Source organism: Trachypithecus francoisi, unplaced genomic scaffold (genome assembly GCF_009764315.1).
Source record: "Trachypithecus francoisi isolate TF-2019V2 unplaced genomic scaffold, Tfra_2.0 Lachesis_group1, whole genome shotgun sequence".
In the NCBI taxonomy this organism is placed as follows: Eukaryota; Metazoa; Chordata; class Mammalia; order Primates; family Cercopithecidae; genus Trachypithecus; species Trachypithecus francoisi.
Genome location: NW_022681454.1, coordinates 83,345,196 through 83,367,170, shown reverse-complemented (window position 1 = coordinate 83,367,170; position 21,975 = coordinate 83,345,196). Strand labels below are relative to the sequence as shown.

Genomic DNA, 21,975 nt, shown 5'->3' with positions numbered 1-21,975 from the left:
ACCCTCCCTTCACTCGCGTCTCTGGGTCCCACCCATAATAACCCGTAATGACGGATCTTCCGTGTCCCCACCTCTTTGCATTCAAAGAAGTTATTATTCAGGGGCATATGGAAAGCCAGTTTCTGCTGGTCTCCCCCAAAAACTTACACTAAACGAGGGCAGCAGAAAAAGACAGGACGATTAAGTTTAAGTTGCGTAAGAGTGGTTGGGAGCAAAAGAATTACTTTTCTCCAAATTTTCCATATCACATCGAGAGCATTTTCTTTTAACCAGAGTGAAGCCAATCAAAATTAACTGCAGGCACTGGCAATTAAAGAACAAGTTTATCTCAAAAAAAAGTTTAACGTTTGGAGGGCATTATTTGCATCAGGCACATGAAAACTTGCCTTCTGTTAGGTATGCTGAAGAAACTGCTTTTGCCAGACTGCCTGAGTCTTTGCTGAGGCTGCAGGGACAAGGGAGAACCCCACCCTGACTGCTTCCAAAAACCTAGTTTCTGATTTCCTGCGGAGGGCACCTACAGGCTGAACCTAAAAGGTGAAAAAGTTCCTGCCTGTCATTCAAAAGCAGCTACCTTTTCAGGAGGGCACCGGAGGCACTCATCACAGTAATTGTAAAGTCCAAGGCAATTGTCAATGTGGTAAAGAAAGACACTTCACTGGGTTTTTCTTAGAAATGATTGTTCATCCGATTTCAATCAAGATCTTAATCGAAATTTTGAAAATTACTCATGAGGTTATTGAATTAAATCCGTCCCCATTATCTAAAGTCATGTAAAGACAACAAAATATGGGCCAAGCACTTGTTCTTGAAAATTATTGCTGAGAAAATACACATTTATAAAATGGGGGGAATCAATATTTTGTTTCTGAAGTGAGATCAAATGTAGAAGATATTGCATATGTATAAGTAAAATGACTGAAACACTGATTCCATGTTATTCTAACATCAGATTTGTAAACCAGTATCTAACAAATTTAACATAATTCACAATAATTCAGCTCATACTATGTGGCAGGTGTCATACTAAGCACTTTACATGTATTCTTTTAGTTCCACCAACTACTCTGAGGAAGAAGCTATTATTTTATTTTAGAGATAAGAAAGCAGAATCAGGGAGTTGAAGTAACCAGCCTACACAAGCTAGAAAGTAGCTGAGCTGGGACTCCCCCGAGGCCGTGACTTCTGGATTGTGTTCTTACCAAGATACTACCTCATCACACACAATCATCGCAGCGCCAGTCTGGGAATCAAGAACCTAAGAGATGCATCTGACAACTCCACCGTGAGCAAATCACATAATCTTTCTGGGTCACAGTTAACTCAACCTATAACGTGAGGGTTGGATTCAATTGCTAAGGTTTCTACAGGTATTCTGAGGCCAAGTACAAGTTTCTATTTCATCTCCTTTCTCTTCCACTTTCTGCCCTCTGGTGGAGGTACTACAGGGACTATGAAATTAAAGTAGCTAAGTCAGTGGATTTGAGATAGACAGGGTCACTCAAATCTCCCTCACTTTTTCACTTTTCCACTTTTAGTTCCTCTGAGAACTACAGCTAATTGCATTAATGGTGTAAAATAAACATTTGTTAAACTTCCTTTTAGCAAGAAAACCCAACCAGTTCCAGTTACCAACAGCACCAGAATTAATATATGAGGTATTCTTTGCATGAAGGTAATGATATAAATGAGGGTAAAGATGTTTTATATTCTTTGTAATAAACTTTTAAAATGTCAAGAATCATAAACTATTAGAAGTCTCAAAATATATTCAAACTGATTAGAATATGCAGTGTGCTCAGCTCATAGTAATCTTTAATGACCTATTTGAATTATTCTTTAAAAAAAACTAGCTACATTTGCATTTCAGCTTCAAGTGACAACCATCATCTAGTTTCTTAAAATAATTTTACAAAAAGAAACATTTCTAGCCTATGGGAACTTTTATTGTCTAGCACTTCAAGCATACATCCAACTAGTTATATCATTTAAAAGAAAACACACACAAACCTTGAAGAGATTTATGGAAAAATTAAAGGTATTGAATATACCTCAGGAAATGGTGATTTTACAGAGCAAACTTCAGTCACATATCACATTACAGATCAAATTAGTACTTAGTACTACAACTGAAGACAATTTAAGAACAAGAAAGAGATCTTGGAGAAGCAAGCAGCATCTGAGGATAACAGGCAAGCAGTAGCTAAAACAGATATGCTACCCTATGGCTCATCTATTTAGCTATTCATTCAACTAATATTTATTTTGGGTTTGCTGGCTGCCAGATGAACAACCTAGACAGAGTTCCTGCCCTCACCAAGACTTTCAGTCTTGTGGAATATATTAAACAAATACACAAACATGTAAACTATGAAAAAAATACTTGCAAATAATGTCAGAATAGCTTTGGGGAGTTAGAATGTAATATTTTCAGCTGAGATATAAAGATGCAAAGCCTGCAAAATAAAAAATAAAAATAAAAACAGCAAGAAACAGGTAAACTGGAAATTTACCTGTTGCAGAGAGGGGAGAGTTTATTTAGTCGAAAGGGGAAATACAACATACCCATATGTACTATAATACACTCTAACCCACTGATATTTTCAGTATTTCTGGGACATCAATCCCCTACTCTAATATATCATAGTAGTCTTGGGAAGGAGGTAATATCTGACCCTGTAAGAAATTTCAAAGGAATTTCATTTGTAGTCCTCTCACACACCTAGTGCTACAGAGGGGTCTCAGACTGCAATTTCACTGCCTAAATATGCCCCTACCTTTGGTCAACATCCCATCCAGTCCTCCCAGGGATGGAACACCCTCAATGACAGTAACCATATGCGCAAAAACTGAGATGCCTCACTTCACAATAGAATTTTTTTCTGATTTGTGAATCAATTTGAGATGTCTTAAAAGTTACGAGGTAAAGTCACATATCTATATTATTGTGGCTAAGCTGTTCTATGTGCCAATCACTTCATAAAGTGACATATAATTTTCTAGGTTTTTCATTCTTGAAACAAATCTAGTTTCCTTTGTCATAAAATGAGAAGTGTAATAGGCTCACCTGATATGGCTGTTATGAGGATTACACATAGCAAGTGCTTTAAAATAGTTGTAGACACATAATAGGTAAAACTTATTGGGCACTTACTGTTATTTCTTATTGTCACCATTTTACAGAAGAAACTGAGGCTTACAAACTTAAACAGCTTGCCTAAGATCTCACAAGTAGAAAGGGGTAGAAGCAGAATTGGAGCCTAAAAAATTTGGGACCACAAACCAATCCTTACCTTCTGTAGCAATTATTAAGAGAAGACCACGATGAAAATGTCCAAGGAGTTTACATCTTAGAATACACTCTGAATTTTCATTCACCCAATAAATATTTACTGAGCACTGTGGTAGGTTAGTGTCCCCCGACTATTCCCTGCCAAATTAATGTCTACCCAAAACCTCAGAATGTCACCTTCCTTCTGTGGAAGTAAGGGCTTTACAGATAATTTGTTATATCTTGGTTTGGGGTTTCTGGCCACCTAAACTGTGAGAGAATAAATTTCTGTTGTTTGAAGTCACTCATGTACAGTATTAGTTACAGCAGCCCTAGGAAACAAATACTAGCATCTACTATGTGGCCAGGCATGCTTCTCTACTCTGAGGTTATAGTAATAAATGAAACTGCACTCCTGCCCTCATGAAGTTTACATTCCAGGGAAGGAGGTAGATAATAAACAGACACTTAATATGAGGACAGGTACTAGTTAGTGCTATGAGGAAAAAGTATTGTGAGTAGAGGATGACCAGATGAAAGTGACTGGGGGGGCTTTGGAAATATTAGGTGATATATTAAGAGAATACATGTATGGGATACAGGGGTGTTAACTCAAATGAATCTGGACTGTGGAGTTTCAAACTGCATATAATCCTTCACAGCATGACTTAAATTACTAATTGGAAACTTACCAAGAACAAAAGCTTAGTAAGCAATAGACCTGAGTTTATTCAATATGCCAAGATTCTAAAATATATAAAAAATGGCTTCGCAGGTGGATACCTGGTTTTGCTTGTCTCTTTAAGTCGCTGGAGGTCAGAGGGCCTCTGAGTTCCTCCCACTACTCCCAAATTCTCGCATCTCTTCTAGGAGGTAGTAGCTAGTACTTTGCTTCTTCTTCACCCTGGAAGCTCCTCAGCCTGCCTCATAAGCCTTGGGTCTTAGAGTGGTCTAAACACTGCCACTCTTAAAGACAGCAACTTCCACAGACCCAAAAAGAGACAGAGCTATCACATGTCAACTCTAGCTCTACAGCTTAGACATCTGCTTCAGTTCCCAACATCCAAGGATAGGCAGACATTAACAGCTAGAGTCACCTGGGTCCTCAGAGGTTCTTTTTACAGGCTTCCCTTTACTGTCCTGTACCTGGTCCTATACCAAAATTTATATAGGTATATAGGACAAAAATTTTGTCCTATAGCAAAAATTTTGGCTACTGCTGCACCTTTAGTGTTCTTGGTTTAACACCCAACTAATCCTTTGTTCTTCTGGAGATCAGCATACAGCATCTCCCACTGTTTTAATAATCTTGATTATAAAAGGATGGATGAGGTCCAAGCATCCTAAAAAGTCACCTTTGGCAGTGGGCTAGATCCCCACATGGGTGGCCCTTCTTTTCTACGGCTCTCTTGGCCTGGCTTAATCTTCACCTGTTTGCTTATGTGGAAGAACCCGCAACACAGACCATATGCATAGTGAGGACAGAGTCTTCTACTAAGTTCATCACTGTGCCAGGTATCTAGGCAAAGAAAAAAAAATATTTCTCAAAGAAAAATGGAACACTTTAAAATAAATCTCTTCAAATTTTGTCTTAAATAGTATATCTATTTCCAAATAAAGTCTGTTTCTGGTATTACTCATGAGCATTTAAAATAACATGAAGAGCCAAAAAATTCTTATATGTCTTCTCTCTCTAAACACTAGCACAGAGATTAATCTGTATTTAAAATTTTTAACCTTCATAGCCATTAAGTTCAAGCGTCATAATTTCTTTATAGAAGGCAAATGTTTGCACTGCTTTGCCTCAGTAAAATTTCTTTGACAATTTCAGTAGCAATTATACTTATTTGAGATTGTTTTCATTTAATTTAGGTGTGAAATTGACTGAAAAACCAACAGTTTGTCAATTCCTAAAGGTGTTTAAACTGAAAAACTAAGATTTCAACATACATATTCCACAAATTTCTTTTTTTTTTTTATTATTACACTTTAAGTTCTAGGGTACATGTGCATAACGTGCAGGTTTGTTACATATGTATACTTATGCCATGTTGGTGTGCTGCACCCATCAACTCGTCAGCACCCATCAATTCATCATTTATATCATGTATAACTCCCCAATGCAATCCCTCCCTCCTCCCCCCTCCCCATGATAGGCCCCAGTGTGTGATGTTCCCCTTCCTGAGTCCAAGTGATCTCATTGTTCAGTTCCCACCTATGAGTGAGAACATGCGGTGTTTGGTTTTCTCTTCTTATGATAGTTTGCTAAGAATGATGGTTTCCAGCTGCATCCATGTCCCTACAAAGGACGCAAACTCATCCTTTTTGATGGCTGCATAGTATTCCATGGTGTATATATGCCACATTTTCTTAATCCAGTCTGTCACAGATGGACATTTGGGTTGATTCCAAGTCTTTGCCATTCTGCACATTCCACAAATTTCAAATAGGAAGCTAATACACTTTGTTAATGCCACAAGTAAGTAGGAAAACAAGACCATCACATTCACAATCTTAGGTCATTGTTAGTGGCTATTTGGTAAATTTTTCCATTCCTTCTCTAATTTGCTCAGATTGAAGCTAAAAGGACAATATGCATTACTTTATTTCCCTCAGAACAAATCAGTATAACTACTTAGATAAAACTTAACTTGTCCCTGCACCATTATAGTCTTTTCTCCGTATTGTAGCCAGCGGTCCCTAAAAAAAAAAAAACAACAAAAAAAGGCTCTTCCTTGTTTAACGCTTTCCAGTGCTGTCCACTGCAACTGAAATGCAACCTAAATTTCTTACCCTGGTCTATCAAGCATGACATAAACTGGCCTAGAAATATCCTCCTCTCAATTTAAATTTCATTAGGCTCCAGCCACACCAGCCCTTCTTTCTGCTCCTCAGGTGTGCCAAGCACTTCCCAACCTGGGGACTCTGTACTTAATGCTTTCTCTCGTATAGATTTTTCACAGATCTTCAAATGGAGGTCATTCAGGTCACGGCTCAAATGTCCCCATCTCAGAGGGATTTTACCATTCTAAGTTAGCCAGTGTCCTTGTACCCCCTACTTCCACCACATTCTATACCACTCCTCTTGTTTTCTTGAATACCACTTACCACACATTAAATCATGTTCATTTTTTATGTCTATTGCGTGCCTGTGCTTGTCTGTGCCTTAGCAATATAGGAGGAAAGATCACCATTATCTCCAGAACATAGAAAGTTCCTGACATGTAGGAAACACATCTGTTGATTGAATAAGTGAAGGAATAGTTGTGTGACTTTGGGTAAATTAATTATGTTCTGAGCTAGCCAAAAAGATGAAAAAACAACAAACAACTTCATATACCATTCATTCAGTCTCCTTCCTCTGCTCTTAAATTCTTTTCCCCAAATTAGGAAAAAAAAAAAAAAAATTAGCAAGTACAGAAGCCCTACAAACAACAGATATGAACTAGGTCTCATGTTCACTTAATAGGCCAAGATTCTGGCATAGATGGAAATGACTTTCCATGTAGACACCCGGTTGTTCCCTTAACACTCAACTTTTAGTTAGTGCAGGTAATAACTTGAGTGTAGTGTATCTGATTTAGAGCTTCTGAAATGCCAGCCCTGTAATTCTACCACTGGGAAAGGTTAACAATTCTAAAATCAAAACACCTATGAAGAAAGGAATGACTGTCCTTTAATTCTGGACACCAGCTAATACTTAGGGCCAGGTGTGGAGGCTCACGCCTGTAATCCCAGCACTTTGGGAGGATGAAGCGGGCAGATCACTTGAGGCTAGGAGTTCAAGACCGGCCTGGCCAACGTGGCAAAACCCCATCTCTACTAAAAATACAAAAAAAAAAACAAATTAGCTGGGTTTGGTGGCACATGCCTATAATTCTCACTACTTGGGAGGCTGAGGCACAAGAATCACTTGAACCCGGAAGGTGGAGGTTGCAGTAAACTGAGATCACGCCACTGCACTCCAGCCTGTGCAACAGAGTGGGAAAAAAAAAAAAAAAAAAGAATATGACACTAAATTTTGAATTAGATCCAGCAAAATTTTAAAATCCTACTTCCTACTTCTGCTTAAAACACATTTCTAACACTTTTAGATACTTTTAGGTATACATCAATGAATGTCTTTCACATGAAGTATTAGAATTTTATACATTGACACTAATGCCTAACTTAAAATTATAGGCTCCTGAATATTTTAGCTAATAATAAATATTCTAGATTACAAATTTGGTATGAAAAATTTTAATGTAAACATTAATCACATAAATTAAATAGTAAAACTATTTGAAAGGAATTATAATTCAAACAGATTTGACTTACTGATATTTCTCCATTTGTTTTCATAAGAACTGATTATTTTCAGCTGAAATCTATTTAAGATTGTGGTAAAGAGAAATGACATTAAAGTACATAAAGCTCATAAGCCCTGTTATCAGCACATATTCTTTATAAATACTCATTTTCCTTTTATTCTTATTTTTAAAAGACATATACAAGTTTTACGAAACATGCCAACTTCAGTGAAAAGCTTCTTACATAAGAAATAGCCACATGTGAGGAATCTAGCTTGGTATTTGTTGAAAATAACTATATACTCTGAAGAACAAGCCACATGACATTTATTGACAAAAATTCTTTACTGATAAACCAACATCTGAAATCTAATTATATACCTTCATGTAACAATTTAAGAGGCCTGTTAGAGAATCACTTTTTTAAAAAAGTACAAAGTTAACAGGATCAAGAAAAGTACTCTATAATAAGTAACCAAAACATTAAGAAATATTTCTCTTACTACACATATGGCTCAGTTTCATCTGAACTATTTTTTAAAGTGTTGGTTTGAAATGTTAAATGAAAAAACTAAGTTAGTATAAGGAAGCCCAATTAAAAAAAACACATTACTCTGCCTCTAAGCCTTATGAAATATTTTACAATTTCAGTCATGCTTTCACTTTAAACAGTGTTATACTGCCCTTTCGAGTATACTAATTAAGATAAAGTTTAACATTCTGTCCTTCTAACAACAGCTGAAAGAGAATACAGAGATGAATGTAAATATATATCATGTTCTATAATATACATTTTCTAATATTTCAAATTTAACAACTTATCTAAATCCAATCTGAGTTATATTAAAAGATAGAAACTTTTTTTAATTGACATCATGGGTGATGTACCATGCAAACACCACAACCACAGCTCCACACACTGAAAGGAGATAATATTTATGTTTTTGCCATAGTGATAGCTCCACTGCCACTTCATCTCTTTTCCTGTTCTTCTTCCGACGACCCTTCAGTCTGTTTTCAAAAGCTTCTAGTTCAGCCTAAATAAAAATAGCATCATTTTAATAAATTCAATGCATATGTTGATTTGAAACTTTCCATTCACATAAAAATCAATTTGGGTAATGTTTTAATAGTAATGATATATAGTCAATATGTTGATTTGAGTTTTAAAACACCACTCTCCACCACTGATTGTATTCAACAAATTCAGGGTTTATGTAAGCAGAAAGGTGACTGGGAGATAACAGAAGAGACTATTTCAAACTGTAGGGCTGACTATGACACTAAATATTAAAATGTCTGATTAGGCTGGGCACAGTGGCTCACGCCTATAATCCCAGCACTTTGGGAGGCCGAGGCGTGAGGGTCACAAGGGTCAGGAGATCGAGACCATCCTGGCAAACACGGTGAAACCCCGTCTCTACTAAAAACACAAAAAATTAGCCGGGCATGGTCGCGGGTGCCTGTAGTCCCAGCTACTCGCGAGGCTGAGGCAGGAGAATGGCATGAACCCGGGAGGCAGAGCTTGCAGTGAGCCAAGATCGTGCCACTGCACTCCAGCCTGGGCGACAGAGAGAGACTCCATCTCAAAAAAATAAAAATAAAAAATGAAATAAAATGTCTTATTAAATCAGGGTGCTCTAAAATATAGACACTGGTCTTATACACTGACACCATTATACTTCAATCCAATTATTATAGAACTGGCATTCTATAAAGCTTCTAGCAAGTGCTAGAAGTGTAGTGTAGTGCATCTGATTTAGAGCTTCTGAAATGCCAGCCCTGTAATTCTACCACTGGGAAAGGTTAACAATTCTAAAATCAAAACACCTATGAAGAAAGGAATGACTGTCCTTTAATTCTGGACACCAGCTAATACTTAGGGCCAGGTGTGGAGGCTCACGCCTGTAATCCCAGCACTTTGGGAGGATGAAGCGGGCAGATCACTTGAGGCTAGGAGTTCAAGACCGGCCTGGCCAACGTGGCAAAACCCCATCTCTACTAAAAATACAAAAAAAAAAAAAAAATTAGCTGGGTTTGGTGGCACATGCCTATAATCCTCACTACTTGGGAGGCTGAGGCACAAGAATCACTTGAACCCGGAAGGTGGAGGTTGCCTAGTGAGAATGAAGATACCTATAATTCTAGTTGTTTACAATGCATGCAATAAACATTAGTGGCTTTTAAGAAAGAAATTCAAGTGAGTAAAGAGAAAAAAGCTGCCAGAACTCGATTCTTCTCTATACATTTTTAAAAATACATTTTTTAAAATAGTAAAAATTCTTCAAAGGAAAAAATTATTCACGCTTTAAAATCAAAATGACTATTTTAGACATAAACATTTTAAACTAGTACTAAAAGAAGGTAACTGAATTGCATTCAATATCAAATGTGGATTTTTATCCTACTGCTAAGTACTTATTAAACTTTTATACATAATAATGTAATGTAATATGCTATAGTGCATAATTAAGACAATAGTTAAAATATGTATATATTTAATAATATCCACATAAAACTTTGTAAATGGTTATTTAACAGGAGGAAATGTAAACTTTAGTTCACATATTCATTACTGTGGCCATAAACCACACTTGAAAAAGATCTAATAACAAACTTAGTTTAATACAAAGTGGCATTCTTCAATGAGCCAAAATGTCAGACTACTCCCAAGTGGTTAGTTTCAGACATATAGAAAAATGTCAAAACGTCTTAAAAGCAGGCAAACTTGAGGACTACAGACACAATAAAATACCTGAGGGTTAAGTGGTGACTCACAGTCACCAAGTATATATTATGTGCTGTATACAGTGATCCCTCAGTATCTGTAGGAAATTGGCTCTAGGATCCCCTTGGATACAAAAATCTGAGGATGATCAAGTCTCTATATAAATAGTGTAGGATTTGCAAAAACCATACAAACATCTTCCTGTATACTTTAAATCACTCTAGATTTCCTATTACATTCCTATAACAATGTAAATGCTACATAAATAGGTGTTACACTGTATTTTAAAATGTGTATTATTTTTTATTGTTGTATTTTTTTTTTTTACTTGTTTTGAAAAAAATTTTCGATCTGTGGTTGGTTGAATTCACAGATGCAGAACATACATATACTAAGGACTGATTATATTCTGCTTAAAGAGTCAGTAAACAGAGAATGTATTTAAGATTTTCATCCATGACAATTTATAAAAAGATAGCAAAGGGAATAAGGAGAAAACATACTAAACTATTCTTAATAACTTAATCTCCTAGGATTCCAGCCAACTTACTATATTAACTCTGATAACTTATTTTGGGGATATCAGGCAAAGCAACTTTACAGAACCATAAAATCTCAAAGGTCATCTTGGCCAACCATTATTTACTACATGAATTGCTTCTAATGTTCCTAATTGTTCTAATTTTTCCTACAACTCATCAAAGTTTGAATTTCCTTATTCATGCAAATCATACAAGTTTCAATCTCATCATTCATAAAGGCAGTAGTTTAGTACGCAATATAATCTGATAAGTATAAAGCATTTCAAGATACAAACTGACAAATAATAAAAAGTTATACATCACTATTAGAAAGTCAAGCCACTCATTGAAGTATATGATCGATAAAGTAAATACTTAAACAGGGAGTATCGGGAATGTACTTGTTATCTTGGTAACAACAAAAAACAGGTTATAATCCTGTATTTAAAGGTCTAACAGGGAAATATGGGAACGTATTATTAAAATAAATGTACTGATTAGTAGGCGGCACTTATTTGTTACAGGTGGTCTGCAAGTCAGTAAAATAGAACTCAAATACTTTTAGGCAAGTAAACTCAAGGTCTCCAGAAGATGCCTTACAATGGTGATGATTCTCTCACTCTCACTCCCCAGCCAAAGGAGGAATTAAAATTCTTCTGGCTGAAGTATGAATGATATTGGCAAGAAAGTAAATTGGAAATACAAAAAAAAAAAAAAATTGGGGAATACATGAGATCTCATACCGTCTCAGAGTTTCAGTATACTTAAAGTGAACTTAGTAGATGGCTCATTTTTGTTTTACAAGAACTATGTTATTTTTCAGCTCACAATACAGACTAGCCCTTAGTTTGACCTTGGAACATACCCTGTGTTTGCACAAAATCTAGCAATGATGCTAAGAGACATAAATCTGGGTATTTTGTTTGGTTACCTGTTGTCTTCGTTTTTCTTCTTCAAAAGCAGCTTTGGCTTCTGCTTCTTTTATCTGTTTATACACATTCAAAAGTCAATTTACAATTTAGTCATCACATTTTATATGGAATTTTAACATCTACCCATCCAGGTTCTATTAACCCATATCAACTTTTAGGAGCTTGAAATCATTTAAAGAAATGTAAATGCTATACTGAGACAAGATTTTACCAAGGCACTATCTAATAAACTGAAGGTGATGATGGGTAGAGTGTTATACCTTATATGAATATTTCAGCTTAACAAGTAATATCGATATTACAGAGTTAAAACATTGTAACAACAAATTTTAAAATTGCCTTTTTTCCTCTTTGCTATATTAAGAATCTAGAATTAATTATTAAATACTGTTGTTTCTCTAGAGTTAAATTTATCTCAAATGTGTTATCATGGAAGGGAATCCTTACTTTTAAACAAAATCAAGAGATCACTGATTGGGTCAATGGAGGGAAACAGTAACACTAGAGATAACCCAAGCAGCAAAGAATCTCAAAATCTTGTAGTGGGCATAGAAGACGAAAAGTCTTGATATACACTAGGCAATGAAAATCCCAATCTGCCATTCAAAATAGGCCTATAAAACTAGGCTTTTATTATAAAGGCAAAAAAATGAGATTTCAAGTTGTTTTTAATAAGCACACAAATACACAAAATAAGAAGGGAAAGGCCACTAGCCTTTAAAATGATATTTAACGAGACATTACCTCAGATGCTTTCCGCTTCATTTCCTTGCACATTGTGTCACATTCTATTGAAATCTGATTTTCACGTACTTTGTTGCACTGCAATTCCTACAAACAACCCAATTTTCAAATTTTAAATGATTTTCCCCTCAAAGTCCTGTCTGCCATAAAAAAGCAAAGTTTATCTAATAGCTTAAGGTTGTAAGTATTATTTGATGTGACTTAATATTTAATGATGATATGGTTGCAAGCATTAAATATCTGGTTCAAATAGTGATTACTCTCTTATTTTCTCTTAACTTAAAAAAGATAATACCATAAAAATTTTTTAATCCACTTAATAATTACTATATGCCACTATCAGACTTAGCTCCAATGTTGTTTTTCTTCTTTACTTTTCTTTATTGTTTGTTATTCTTATAAAATGTCCAGGGAATACAAGGTTCTATGAAAGTGCTGTTCCAACAGAGCTTCCTGGAATGTGTGTGGGATGGAAATGTTATAAATCTGCATTAGTCCACAGAGTAGCACTAGCCACATATGGCTACTGAGCACTTGAAATGTCGGTGGTGAAACTGAGGAACCAAATTTTTAATATTATTTTATGCTAATTCATTACAATTTGTATTTAAATATCCACAAGGGACTAGTGGCTACCATCTCAGATAGTGCAGCTCTAGAGAGTTTTCTAGGGAGCTACAAATTTTTCTCTTGACTGTTAAACTTTTTTTCTTTTAAGTATAGATGAAAATTGTTCTAAAGCTTATGTTGGCACCTCACTACCTCCTTAATGAAAGAACACTGATCTACTGTTTTTGATGTGTTGACATCAAAACTATGACCAATTTCTGTACTATGACAGAATAAAACAATGACCTACTGAGTAGAAGAGTGGTCTTTATATTAGTCTTAGACTGCCTTTTGTAGTATGTTTATCTATCTTTTATTCATTCATTTATTGCTGCCAGTGTCACTTTTACTCTCAGTATATCTAATTTGTATCAGTTTCTCCTGTCTCACCAGAACCTGACTCTAGTTTTTTGTTCAAATCTACCACAGCTTAGACATGAGATTACCAAATCCTGAGTAAAGTGTGTTTAGTGAAAGCATTTTATAGCATGGAATTTTATTACTTGGATGGTTTTTTTTGTTTGTTTTTTTATTCCTTAGTTCTTCGTTTTTGGCTCAATTTAGTGATAAACAGTCTTTTCCTCCAAAGACAGTCCAGACAGAAGAAAATTAACATGAACAAACACTGGAGACAAAAATAAGTATGTGTTTACAGACATTAAGTCCATCAGCCTAGAAGAGGATTTTATTTTTTCTCATTCGGAAGATACTTACAGAGAGCCTATAACATGCTAAACACTATGACAGGGAAATGGAACACAATAAGAAATAAACAGTATAATAATCTGTTAAGTGCTAAATAAGTAACAAGAGTAATGGCAGCTACCATTTATTAAACATAGCATTGTTTTAAATGCTATGTAAGCCCTGCCTCTTTTATTCCTTTCAATAACTCTCTATAAACTCTATTTTACAGATGAGGAAACAAGGTTACAGATACCTAGAATCACAAAGCTCTACGTTATGAATCCAGTACAAAGAAAGTCAAGAGGAAGGAACACCTAAGCCTTCCCAAGGGAACCTGGGGAAGGAAAATCTTCTCAAATAAGGAAGTGCTTGCAATAAGTATTAGCAGGATTCTAGTCAGCAGAGAGGTAAAGGAAAAAAACATTGTATTTTACATAGAAAAAGAAATATATACATTGCCACAGCCTAAACTAAGTGAGGGTACAATATATGTATTAGGGCACTTAAGTAACAGATTAACAGAGATGATTGCTAGATGATGAGACTGAACAAGCAGGCAAATGTCTTAGCACAGCCTCCCTGGTATGCCAAGTCTGCATATACCCACACATTTCTTATACAATGCACTTTTTCCATAAGTGATGAAGAGCCATTGAAGAATTTAGAACAGGGAAGTGGCGTGACTAGAGACAAGGAAATGGGTCACGAAGTTGTGGCCACAGCCCAGGAAAGAGTTGTTCCAAAGTACTAACGGGTGGGTGGCATACGGCACTTGGACAAGACATGAGATTTCAGAGAAAACTTAAGAGACATCTCAGATTAAAAGTGGTTTGACCAAGTATTTATTTTCATGTACAGGTGGTCAATTTAAATTTCTGAAACTTAAAGATTCCACTACCTAAAAGGCCAAGTGTATAAATTTAAATTCAGAAGTTCCCTATCCTAGGAAAACATATCAGAAACTATGAACAAAAATGAAAGGCAAAGGACCTATAAAAGATCCTCAATACATATCCATCACATGGATGAATAAAAGTGAATTTCAAGACATGAAAAAGACAAGCTTTAGGGAATGACAATACAAATAGGAAGGAAAAAAGGAGTTACGACTATAACTGAGATAGGGTAAATCAGAGGTCAAAAAAGTTGGTTTCAAAGGAGTAAGCATTGCCAATAGGGAAGATTAAGGAAACAGAATTAAGAAAAAGACTATCAGGTTACTACATTTTCCTTCATAAGTTTTGTTGAGCAGTATATAGTTTGTTTCCATCAGGCTTTGTAATCATTAGTTTTTGCCCATTTACTCCTCTGTTACCATCATTTTATCTTAAAATTAGTTCTTTCCAAGTTTAAATGTTATTTTACTTTATAAGGCTATTCATATGAGGTCTTTTTAAGGCAGTATTTTCTTTTTTTTTTTTTTTTTTGAGACGGAGTCTTGCTCTGTCACCCAGGCTGGAGTGCAGTGGCGCGATCTCGGCTCACTGCAAGCTCCGCCTCCCGGGTTTACGCCATTCTCCTGCCTCAGCCTCCTGAGTAGCTGGGACTACAGGCGCCCGCCATCTCGCCCGGCTAGTTTTTTGTATTTTTTAGTAGAGACGGGGTTTCACCGTGTAGACCAGGATGGTCTTGATCTCCTGACCTCGTGATCCACCCGTCTCGGCCTCCCAAAGTGCTGGGATTACAGGCTTGAGCCACCACGCCCGGCCAAGGCAGTATTTTCAAAGGACAATACTGATGGTAAAAAGCATTTCATAAATAATAGCAACAAAGTTAGCCTTAAGCCATTTCTTAAGTGATGAGACATTCTATCCGTTACATTGTGTTACCTGTTCAAAGACCTCAAATCTAAAGCACATTGACCAAGAGGGCATTGAACTTGGTTCTAACATAAAAAATAATTTTCCTTTTACTATGAAATTGCAGAAAATTAAATCACCAAAGCTTATTTTTAAAGTAAGTGTTTACAGAACAAGTAGGCTCATTTTAATAATAAAAAGGTTCTATTAAGTACAACCTTAAAATTAAAAGGCAAAAACAAAAAAAGCCAAACAACTACCAAAACATATAGACCAAAAAACAAAAACAAGAAAATCATACAAAAACAATTTATATAGAAAAGTATTTTCAATAACTTAAAATATTTACCTTTTTTATTCTTTTACAAGGACATCTAAGTTTTACCTTCTGGTTGCAATTAAAGGGACATTCACCAGGATGACACATCTCTTTGCATCTATGACCACAAGGAAGCTAAAATAAAATCAAAATAAAGCAATTACATACTTACATCTTGACCATACTCTACCTTCCCCTAAACCCCAACAGTTTTAAGAGAGTCCATCACACAAAGGGTCAATCAATCCTAGCTAATGGGCTAATTTGTAAACTATTTTTTCTTTTAGATTTAAATTATTTTAAATATTTAATTATATATATATAATTTAATTAAATTTAATTAAATATTCTCCCCAGCTCCACTCCAACAGTATATCTTACAACCACCCTTGTAGCTAGTTACAGCCATGTAACTAAGTTCTGGTCAATGAAATGTAAGCAAGTACAGATGATTCATGCTTCAAATCATTTCAAGAGTATACTTCATGTTCTTCTCTTCCCCATGTGCTGGAAATGATGAAAGCTGGAGCAATAATAGAAACCATGTGCCAAAGAAAGCAGAGTCGCCAGCTGACTTGGATTCATGGGTGAACACATGGAATACAATGACACACCTACCCTCCCTGTACTGCATTGTGGGAAAAAAACAAAAAAGAAAATGCCTTGTCCTTAAGCCATTGTACATTGTGTTATAACTGTTTAGCCTTTTATTCTACAACATTTACCCTTCTGACTACATAGTAAAGCATATCATTTAGGCAGCCAAAACAACTCAGTAATTGCCATGATGTCTATGCTCCGTATCTTTAATTATTTACTGTCTTCCTATCCTAGTCAAGTGTTAAGATGAATGTTAATGGTCTGTCTATTCAAATCTTATCCACACTTTAAGACATGACTTAAATCACCATAATGGCCTGATATAATCTGTCTATATATAAATAAATAATAGTAGTTAAGTAAGAAATCTGTTCCTAAATTGTTGTAACATTGCTTGTGGTGTCTTGAAATTTTGCAAAAAAACAATTTTTTTTAGGTACTTCATATATTTCTCTCTCTCCAACCAGAATGTATATAAAATACACTATTTGTTAGGGGTTAAATGTCAAAGTCAAACTATCAGCAACTGAGTCCCAGATTATCTGTTTACTAACTGCAGGATCTTAGGCAAGTCACCTGACTTCTCTGTGTTTCACATGTAAAATTTCACATGTAAAAGAGTATTAGTACTTTATAAAGCTAATACTTTATATATGTGTGAGGATTAAATGAGTTCAGTATATTTAGTTATTATAATAAAAGTTGTTATTATTATAAGTTCCTTGAGGGCAATGGTCTTACACAGTCATCAACTTACGGTGGTGCAACTTAAAACCATTTTCCAGTTTTACAATGGGTTTAATCAGGACATAAGCCCACTGTAAACCAAGGAACATCTGCATTTCTTTGTGCCTCTCACGTCATAATCCCTAACAAAGATACCTCTCAAATAGTAGAACCCTCAGTAAACATTTAAATTCTCTAATTACTGATCTCTATGATTCACCAGATTGATCTTTCGAACTACTGACTCCACTCACTTTAAGAAATTTAGAATCTTTTTCCTTTGTCTTTAGTCTCTTTCTAATGTGTGACTAGGTTTTTTTGTTCTTTAATTTTTAGCTGAGGCATTCATACTAAAACTAAATTCAGATCACTCACACTGTGCACTTCCACTAATCCTACTATAGGGCAGAGAACGGCTATTAATAGAGTAAGTTCAGGTATTTCTGAATGATTTCAGTTTTGTTTTTCCCTATATCTAATACTGGACACTGAATACTACTTAACAAGCTCAATATTTATTCATTTTCAAATACCTCACAGAGGTTGTTTCAAGCCTTTGTATTGCTTAATTTCATTCTTACCTTCATTCCTGCCAGTGCCTCTAGCCAGACTTCATAAACATTTGGCATTAGCTTACCACTTATTCTTACTCTCAAAATACATCTCTATATCCTCTTTCCTTAATTAATCTCTAAGGTAATTACATTAGTTATCGTCTCTTAAAAAGTAACTAACCCTTCCACTTCAAATTTATTACATTTTTATTGATACATAATATTTGTACATATTTATAGGGCACATGTAATTTTTTTATTACACACATAGAATGTGTAATGATCAAGTCAGGGTATTTAAGAGTATTTATCATCTTGAGTATTGATCACTTCTATGTTTTGGGAACATTGCAAGTCCTCTCTTCTAGCTATTTGGAAATACATCTTAATCAACATCACTTTATCCCCTTCCCCCGATTCTTCTCGGCCTCTGATATCTATCATTTAAATCAATGATTGATTCTACAGGAGAAAGTGAAGAGGGAAGCTTATCAGATTCAATAAAGGAAGACCTTTTGAAAACACATAGGATCGTGGCTATATTATAGTGTCATCTTTCACTGTAAACAGTATTCTGTTGCGCTGGGGGCTGATGAAAGGTCAAAAATCACTGGTCTTGATGCCTCCTAAAATCTTTCTGCCTCCTAAAAGACCTCATACTCATCTTCACAATTTCATTGACATCTTCAAAGTCTGTCTTTTCTCTGGCTAGGTCTTCTGCCTTCAATAAATGGTATCTTTTTCTCTCTAAATCCTTCATGTGACCCTGCCACATACTGGTAAAAGTTGTAGAAGACATACATTGGGATGGCTGCCTGGTTCATCATAATTCCCCCAGTAGCCACAGCCATGGCTATGCTACCTATTCTAGTTCCCTGACTGTGGTTGCCTGTGCCAAAAGGATCCCTTAGATCCATGGTGAGTCTATTAAGTTTTCTGTCTTGGGAATCTAAAAACTTAAAAGAGCGAGATGGTGGTTTAAGTAGTCATCTCACTGTAAAGTCCCCTTAGGCTGCAGAGATCCTGCCTTTCCCAAAGCTTGACTGTACAGCATTTCCTTCAGAATCTGTGAATTACTCCCCAGTGTCTTCCAAATGCTCCCCACAATGTCTTCTCTCTCCTTTTTTTTCCATAAGTAAGCTAAAATTGATTCTGCAATTTGCAACTAGGAAAACTGAAACTCATCTAGGTGTACACTGTGCTGGTATCCAACATACGTCCCACAGGCAAAAGTAATACCTCTAATCCTGAAAACGTATTCAAACTCACTAGTAATCGGAGAATGTAAATTAAAACCACAATGAGATGCAAAAAGAATGGCAAAAATAAAAAATGCTGACCACACAAAATGTTGGTAGGGATGTGAAAGAGCAAGAACTTTCATCAATGGGAAGTTGAAAAACTTTCTGATACTTTTCAGTAACTGGAAAAGTTACCGATTATAAACTGATACAACCATTTTGAAAATCAATTTGATATTATTAAAGTCGAAATTAAACATTCCCTATGACCAAGCAATTACACTACTGCATGCCTACAGAAATCTGTGCACATTATGTACCAGGTTGCAAAAGCAAGAATGTTCACAGCAGTATTTTTGATAACAACCCCAGTTGGAAATTATTCAAATGTGAACCCACAGTAAAACAAATAAATTATAGTGTACTTATACAATGGAATCAATGGACTACAGCTATATGCAATTAAAAATGACAAACATATATAAGCAAGTCACAAAAGTGCATACTATTAAGCTTTTTTTTTTTTTTTTTTTTTTTTTTGAGTACAGGAGGACTGTTTATTTTAGGTACACGTCAGCTCAGTGGATTCGCATCCAAAAAGCTGAGCATTAAACAGACACAGAGCGGGGGTTTGTAAGTGGACTTACAATAAATAAAACCAAAGCAGCTAATCATATGATAGGTCACATAATCTATAGCATAGCATAACTTGTGGCCTTGCATAGCTGGTGGCCTTGTAGCTGCATTGAAAGAAAAACAAGAACTGGCTAAATACAGACATTTGTAAAATGTCTGTATTTACATTTTACATGCTTAAGAAGCCTGGGGAAACAGTAATAGTAAAATAATTTGTCTTTTTCTTTTCCTTCAACCTTGCTCTGGAAGGGGGCGGTATCTGGAGCCCATTCCTTTGGCCTTGGCTTCTCAAAGAGCTTATCTTTTTTTTTTTTTTTCTAATTATACTTTAAGTTCTAGGGTACATGTGCATAACGTGCAGCTTTGTTACATATGTATACTTGTGCCATGTTGGTGTGCTGCACCCATCAACTCGTCAGCACCCATCAATTCGTCAGCACCCATCAACTCGTCATTTACATCAGGTATAACTCCCAATGCAATCCTTCCCCCCTCCCCCCGCCCGTGATAGGCCCCGGTGTGTTATGGTCCCCTTCCGGAGTCCAAGTGATCTCATTGTTCAGTTCCCACCTATGAGTGAGAACATGCAGTGTTTGGTTTTCTGTTCTTGCAATAGTTTGCTGAGAATGATGGTTTCCAGCTGCATCCATGTACCTACAAAGGACACAAACTCATCCTTTTTTATGGCTGCATAGTATTCCATGGTGTATATGTGCCACATTTTCTTAATCCAGTCTGTCACAGATGGACATTTGGGTTGATTCCAAGTCTTTGCTATTGTGAATAGGGCCGCAATAAACATACGTGTGCATGTGTCTTTATAGCAGCATGATTTGTAATCTTTTGGGTATATACCGAGTAATGGGATGACTGGGTCATATGGTACTTCTAGTTCTAGATCCTTGAGGAATTGCCATACTGTTTTCCATAATGGTTGAACTAGTTTACAATCCCACCAACAGTGTAAAAGTGTTCCTATTTCTCCACATCCTCTCCAACACCTGTTGTTTCCTGATTTTTTAATGATTGCCATTCTAACTGGTGTGAGATGGTATCTCATTGTGGTTTTGATTTGCATTTCTCTGATGGCCAGTGATGATGAGCATTTTTTCATGTGTCTGTTGGCTGTATGAACGTCTTCTTTTGAGAAATGTCTGTTCATATCCTTTGCCCACTTTTTGATGGGGTTGTTTTTTTCTTGTAAATTTGTTTGAGTTCGTTGTAGGTTCTGGATTTTAGCCCTCTGTCAGATGAGTAGATTGCAAAAATTTTCTCCCATTCCGTAGGTTGCCTGTTCACTCTGATGGTAGTTTCTTTTGCTATGCAGAAGCTCTTTAGTTTAATTAGATCCCATTTGTCAATTTTGGCTTTTGTTGCCGTTGCTTTTGGTGTTTTAGACATGAAGTCTTTGCCCATGCCTATGTCCTGAATGGTATTACCTAGGTTTTCTTCTAGGGTTTTTATGGTATTAGGTTTAACATTTAAGTCTCTAATTCATCTTGAATTAATCTTCGTATAAGGAGTAAGGAAAGGATCCAGTTTCAGCTTCTACTTATGGCTAGCCAATTTTCCCAGCACCATTTATTAAATAGGGAATCCTTTCCCCATTTTCTGTTTTTCTCAGGTTTATCAAAGATCAGATGGCCCTAGATGTGTGGTATTATTTCTGAGGACTCTGTTCTGCTCCATTGGTCTGTATCTCTGTTTTGGTACCAGTACCATGCTGTTTTGGTTACTGTAGCCTTGTAGTATAGTTTGAAGTCAGGTAGCATGATGCCTCCAGCTTTGTTCTTTTGACTTAGGATGCGGGCTGTTTTTTGGTTCCACATGAACTTTAATGCAGTTTTTTCCAATTCTGTGAAGAAACTCATTGGTAGCTTGATGGGGATGGCATTGAATCTATAAATTACCTTCGGCAGTATGGCCATTTTCACGATATTGATTCTTCCTATCCATGAGCATGGTATGTTCTTCCATTTGTTTGTGTCCTCTTTGATTTCACTGAGCAGTGGTTTGTAGTTCTCCTTGAAGAGGTCCTTGACATCCCTTGTAAGTTGGATTCCTAGGTATTTTATTCTCTTTGAAGCAATTGTGAATGGAAGTTCATTCCTGATTTGGCTCTCTGTTTGTCTGTTACTGCTGTATAAGAATGCTTGTGATTTTTGTACATTAATTTTGTATCCTGAGACTTTGCTGAAGTTGCTTATCAGCTTAAGGAGATTTTGGACTGAGACAATGGGGTTTTCTAAATATACAATCACGTCATCTGCAAACAGAGACAACTCGACTTCTTCTTTTCCTAACTGAATATCCTTG

The 21,975-nt window shown here is 36.0% G+C and overlaps 1 protein-coding gene across 3 annotated transcripts in view; it reads right to left on the bottom strand.

The window, feature by feature from the left end:
• Positions 1–7,497: 7,497 nt before the first annotated feature.
• Positions 7,498–21,975, bottom strand: part of NFXL1 (nuclear transcription factor, X-box binding like 1) — a 74,849-nt gene continuing 60,371 nt past the window's right edge. For 2 of the 3 annotated variants that reach the window (XM_033214748.1, XM_033214747.1), the window contains exons 20-23: positions 15,933–16,037; positions 12,489–12,575; positions 11,744–11,797; positions 7,498–8,600 (exon numbers count right to left, since the gene is read on the bottom strand). In XM_033214748.1, coding sequence (XP_033070639.1) covers positions 8,427–8,600; positions 11,744–11,797; positions 12,489–12,575; positions 15,933–16,037 — 420 coding nt within the window. In that variant the 3' untranslated portion in view covers positions 7,498–8,426. Of the gene's footprint in view, positions 8,601–11,743; positions 11,798–12,488; positions 12,576–15,932; positions 16,038–21,975 lie in introns of those variants that run through there. The other variant, XR_004438035.1, reaches the window with a different exon arrangement.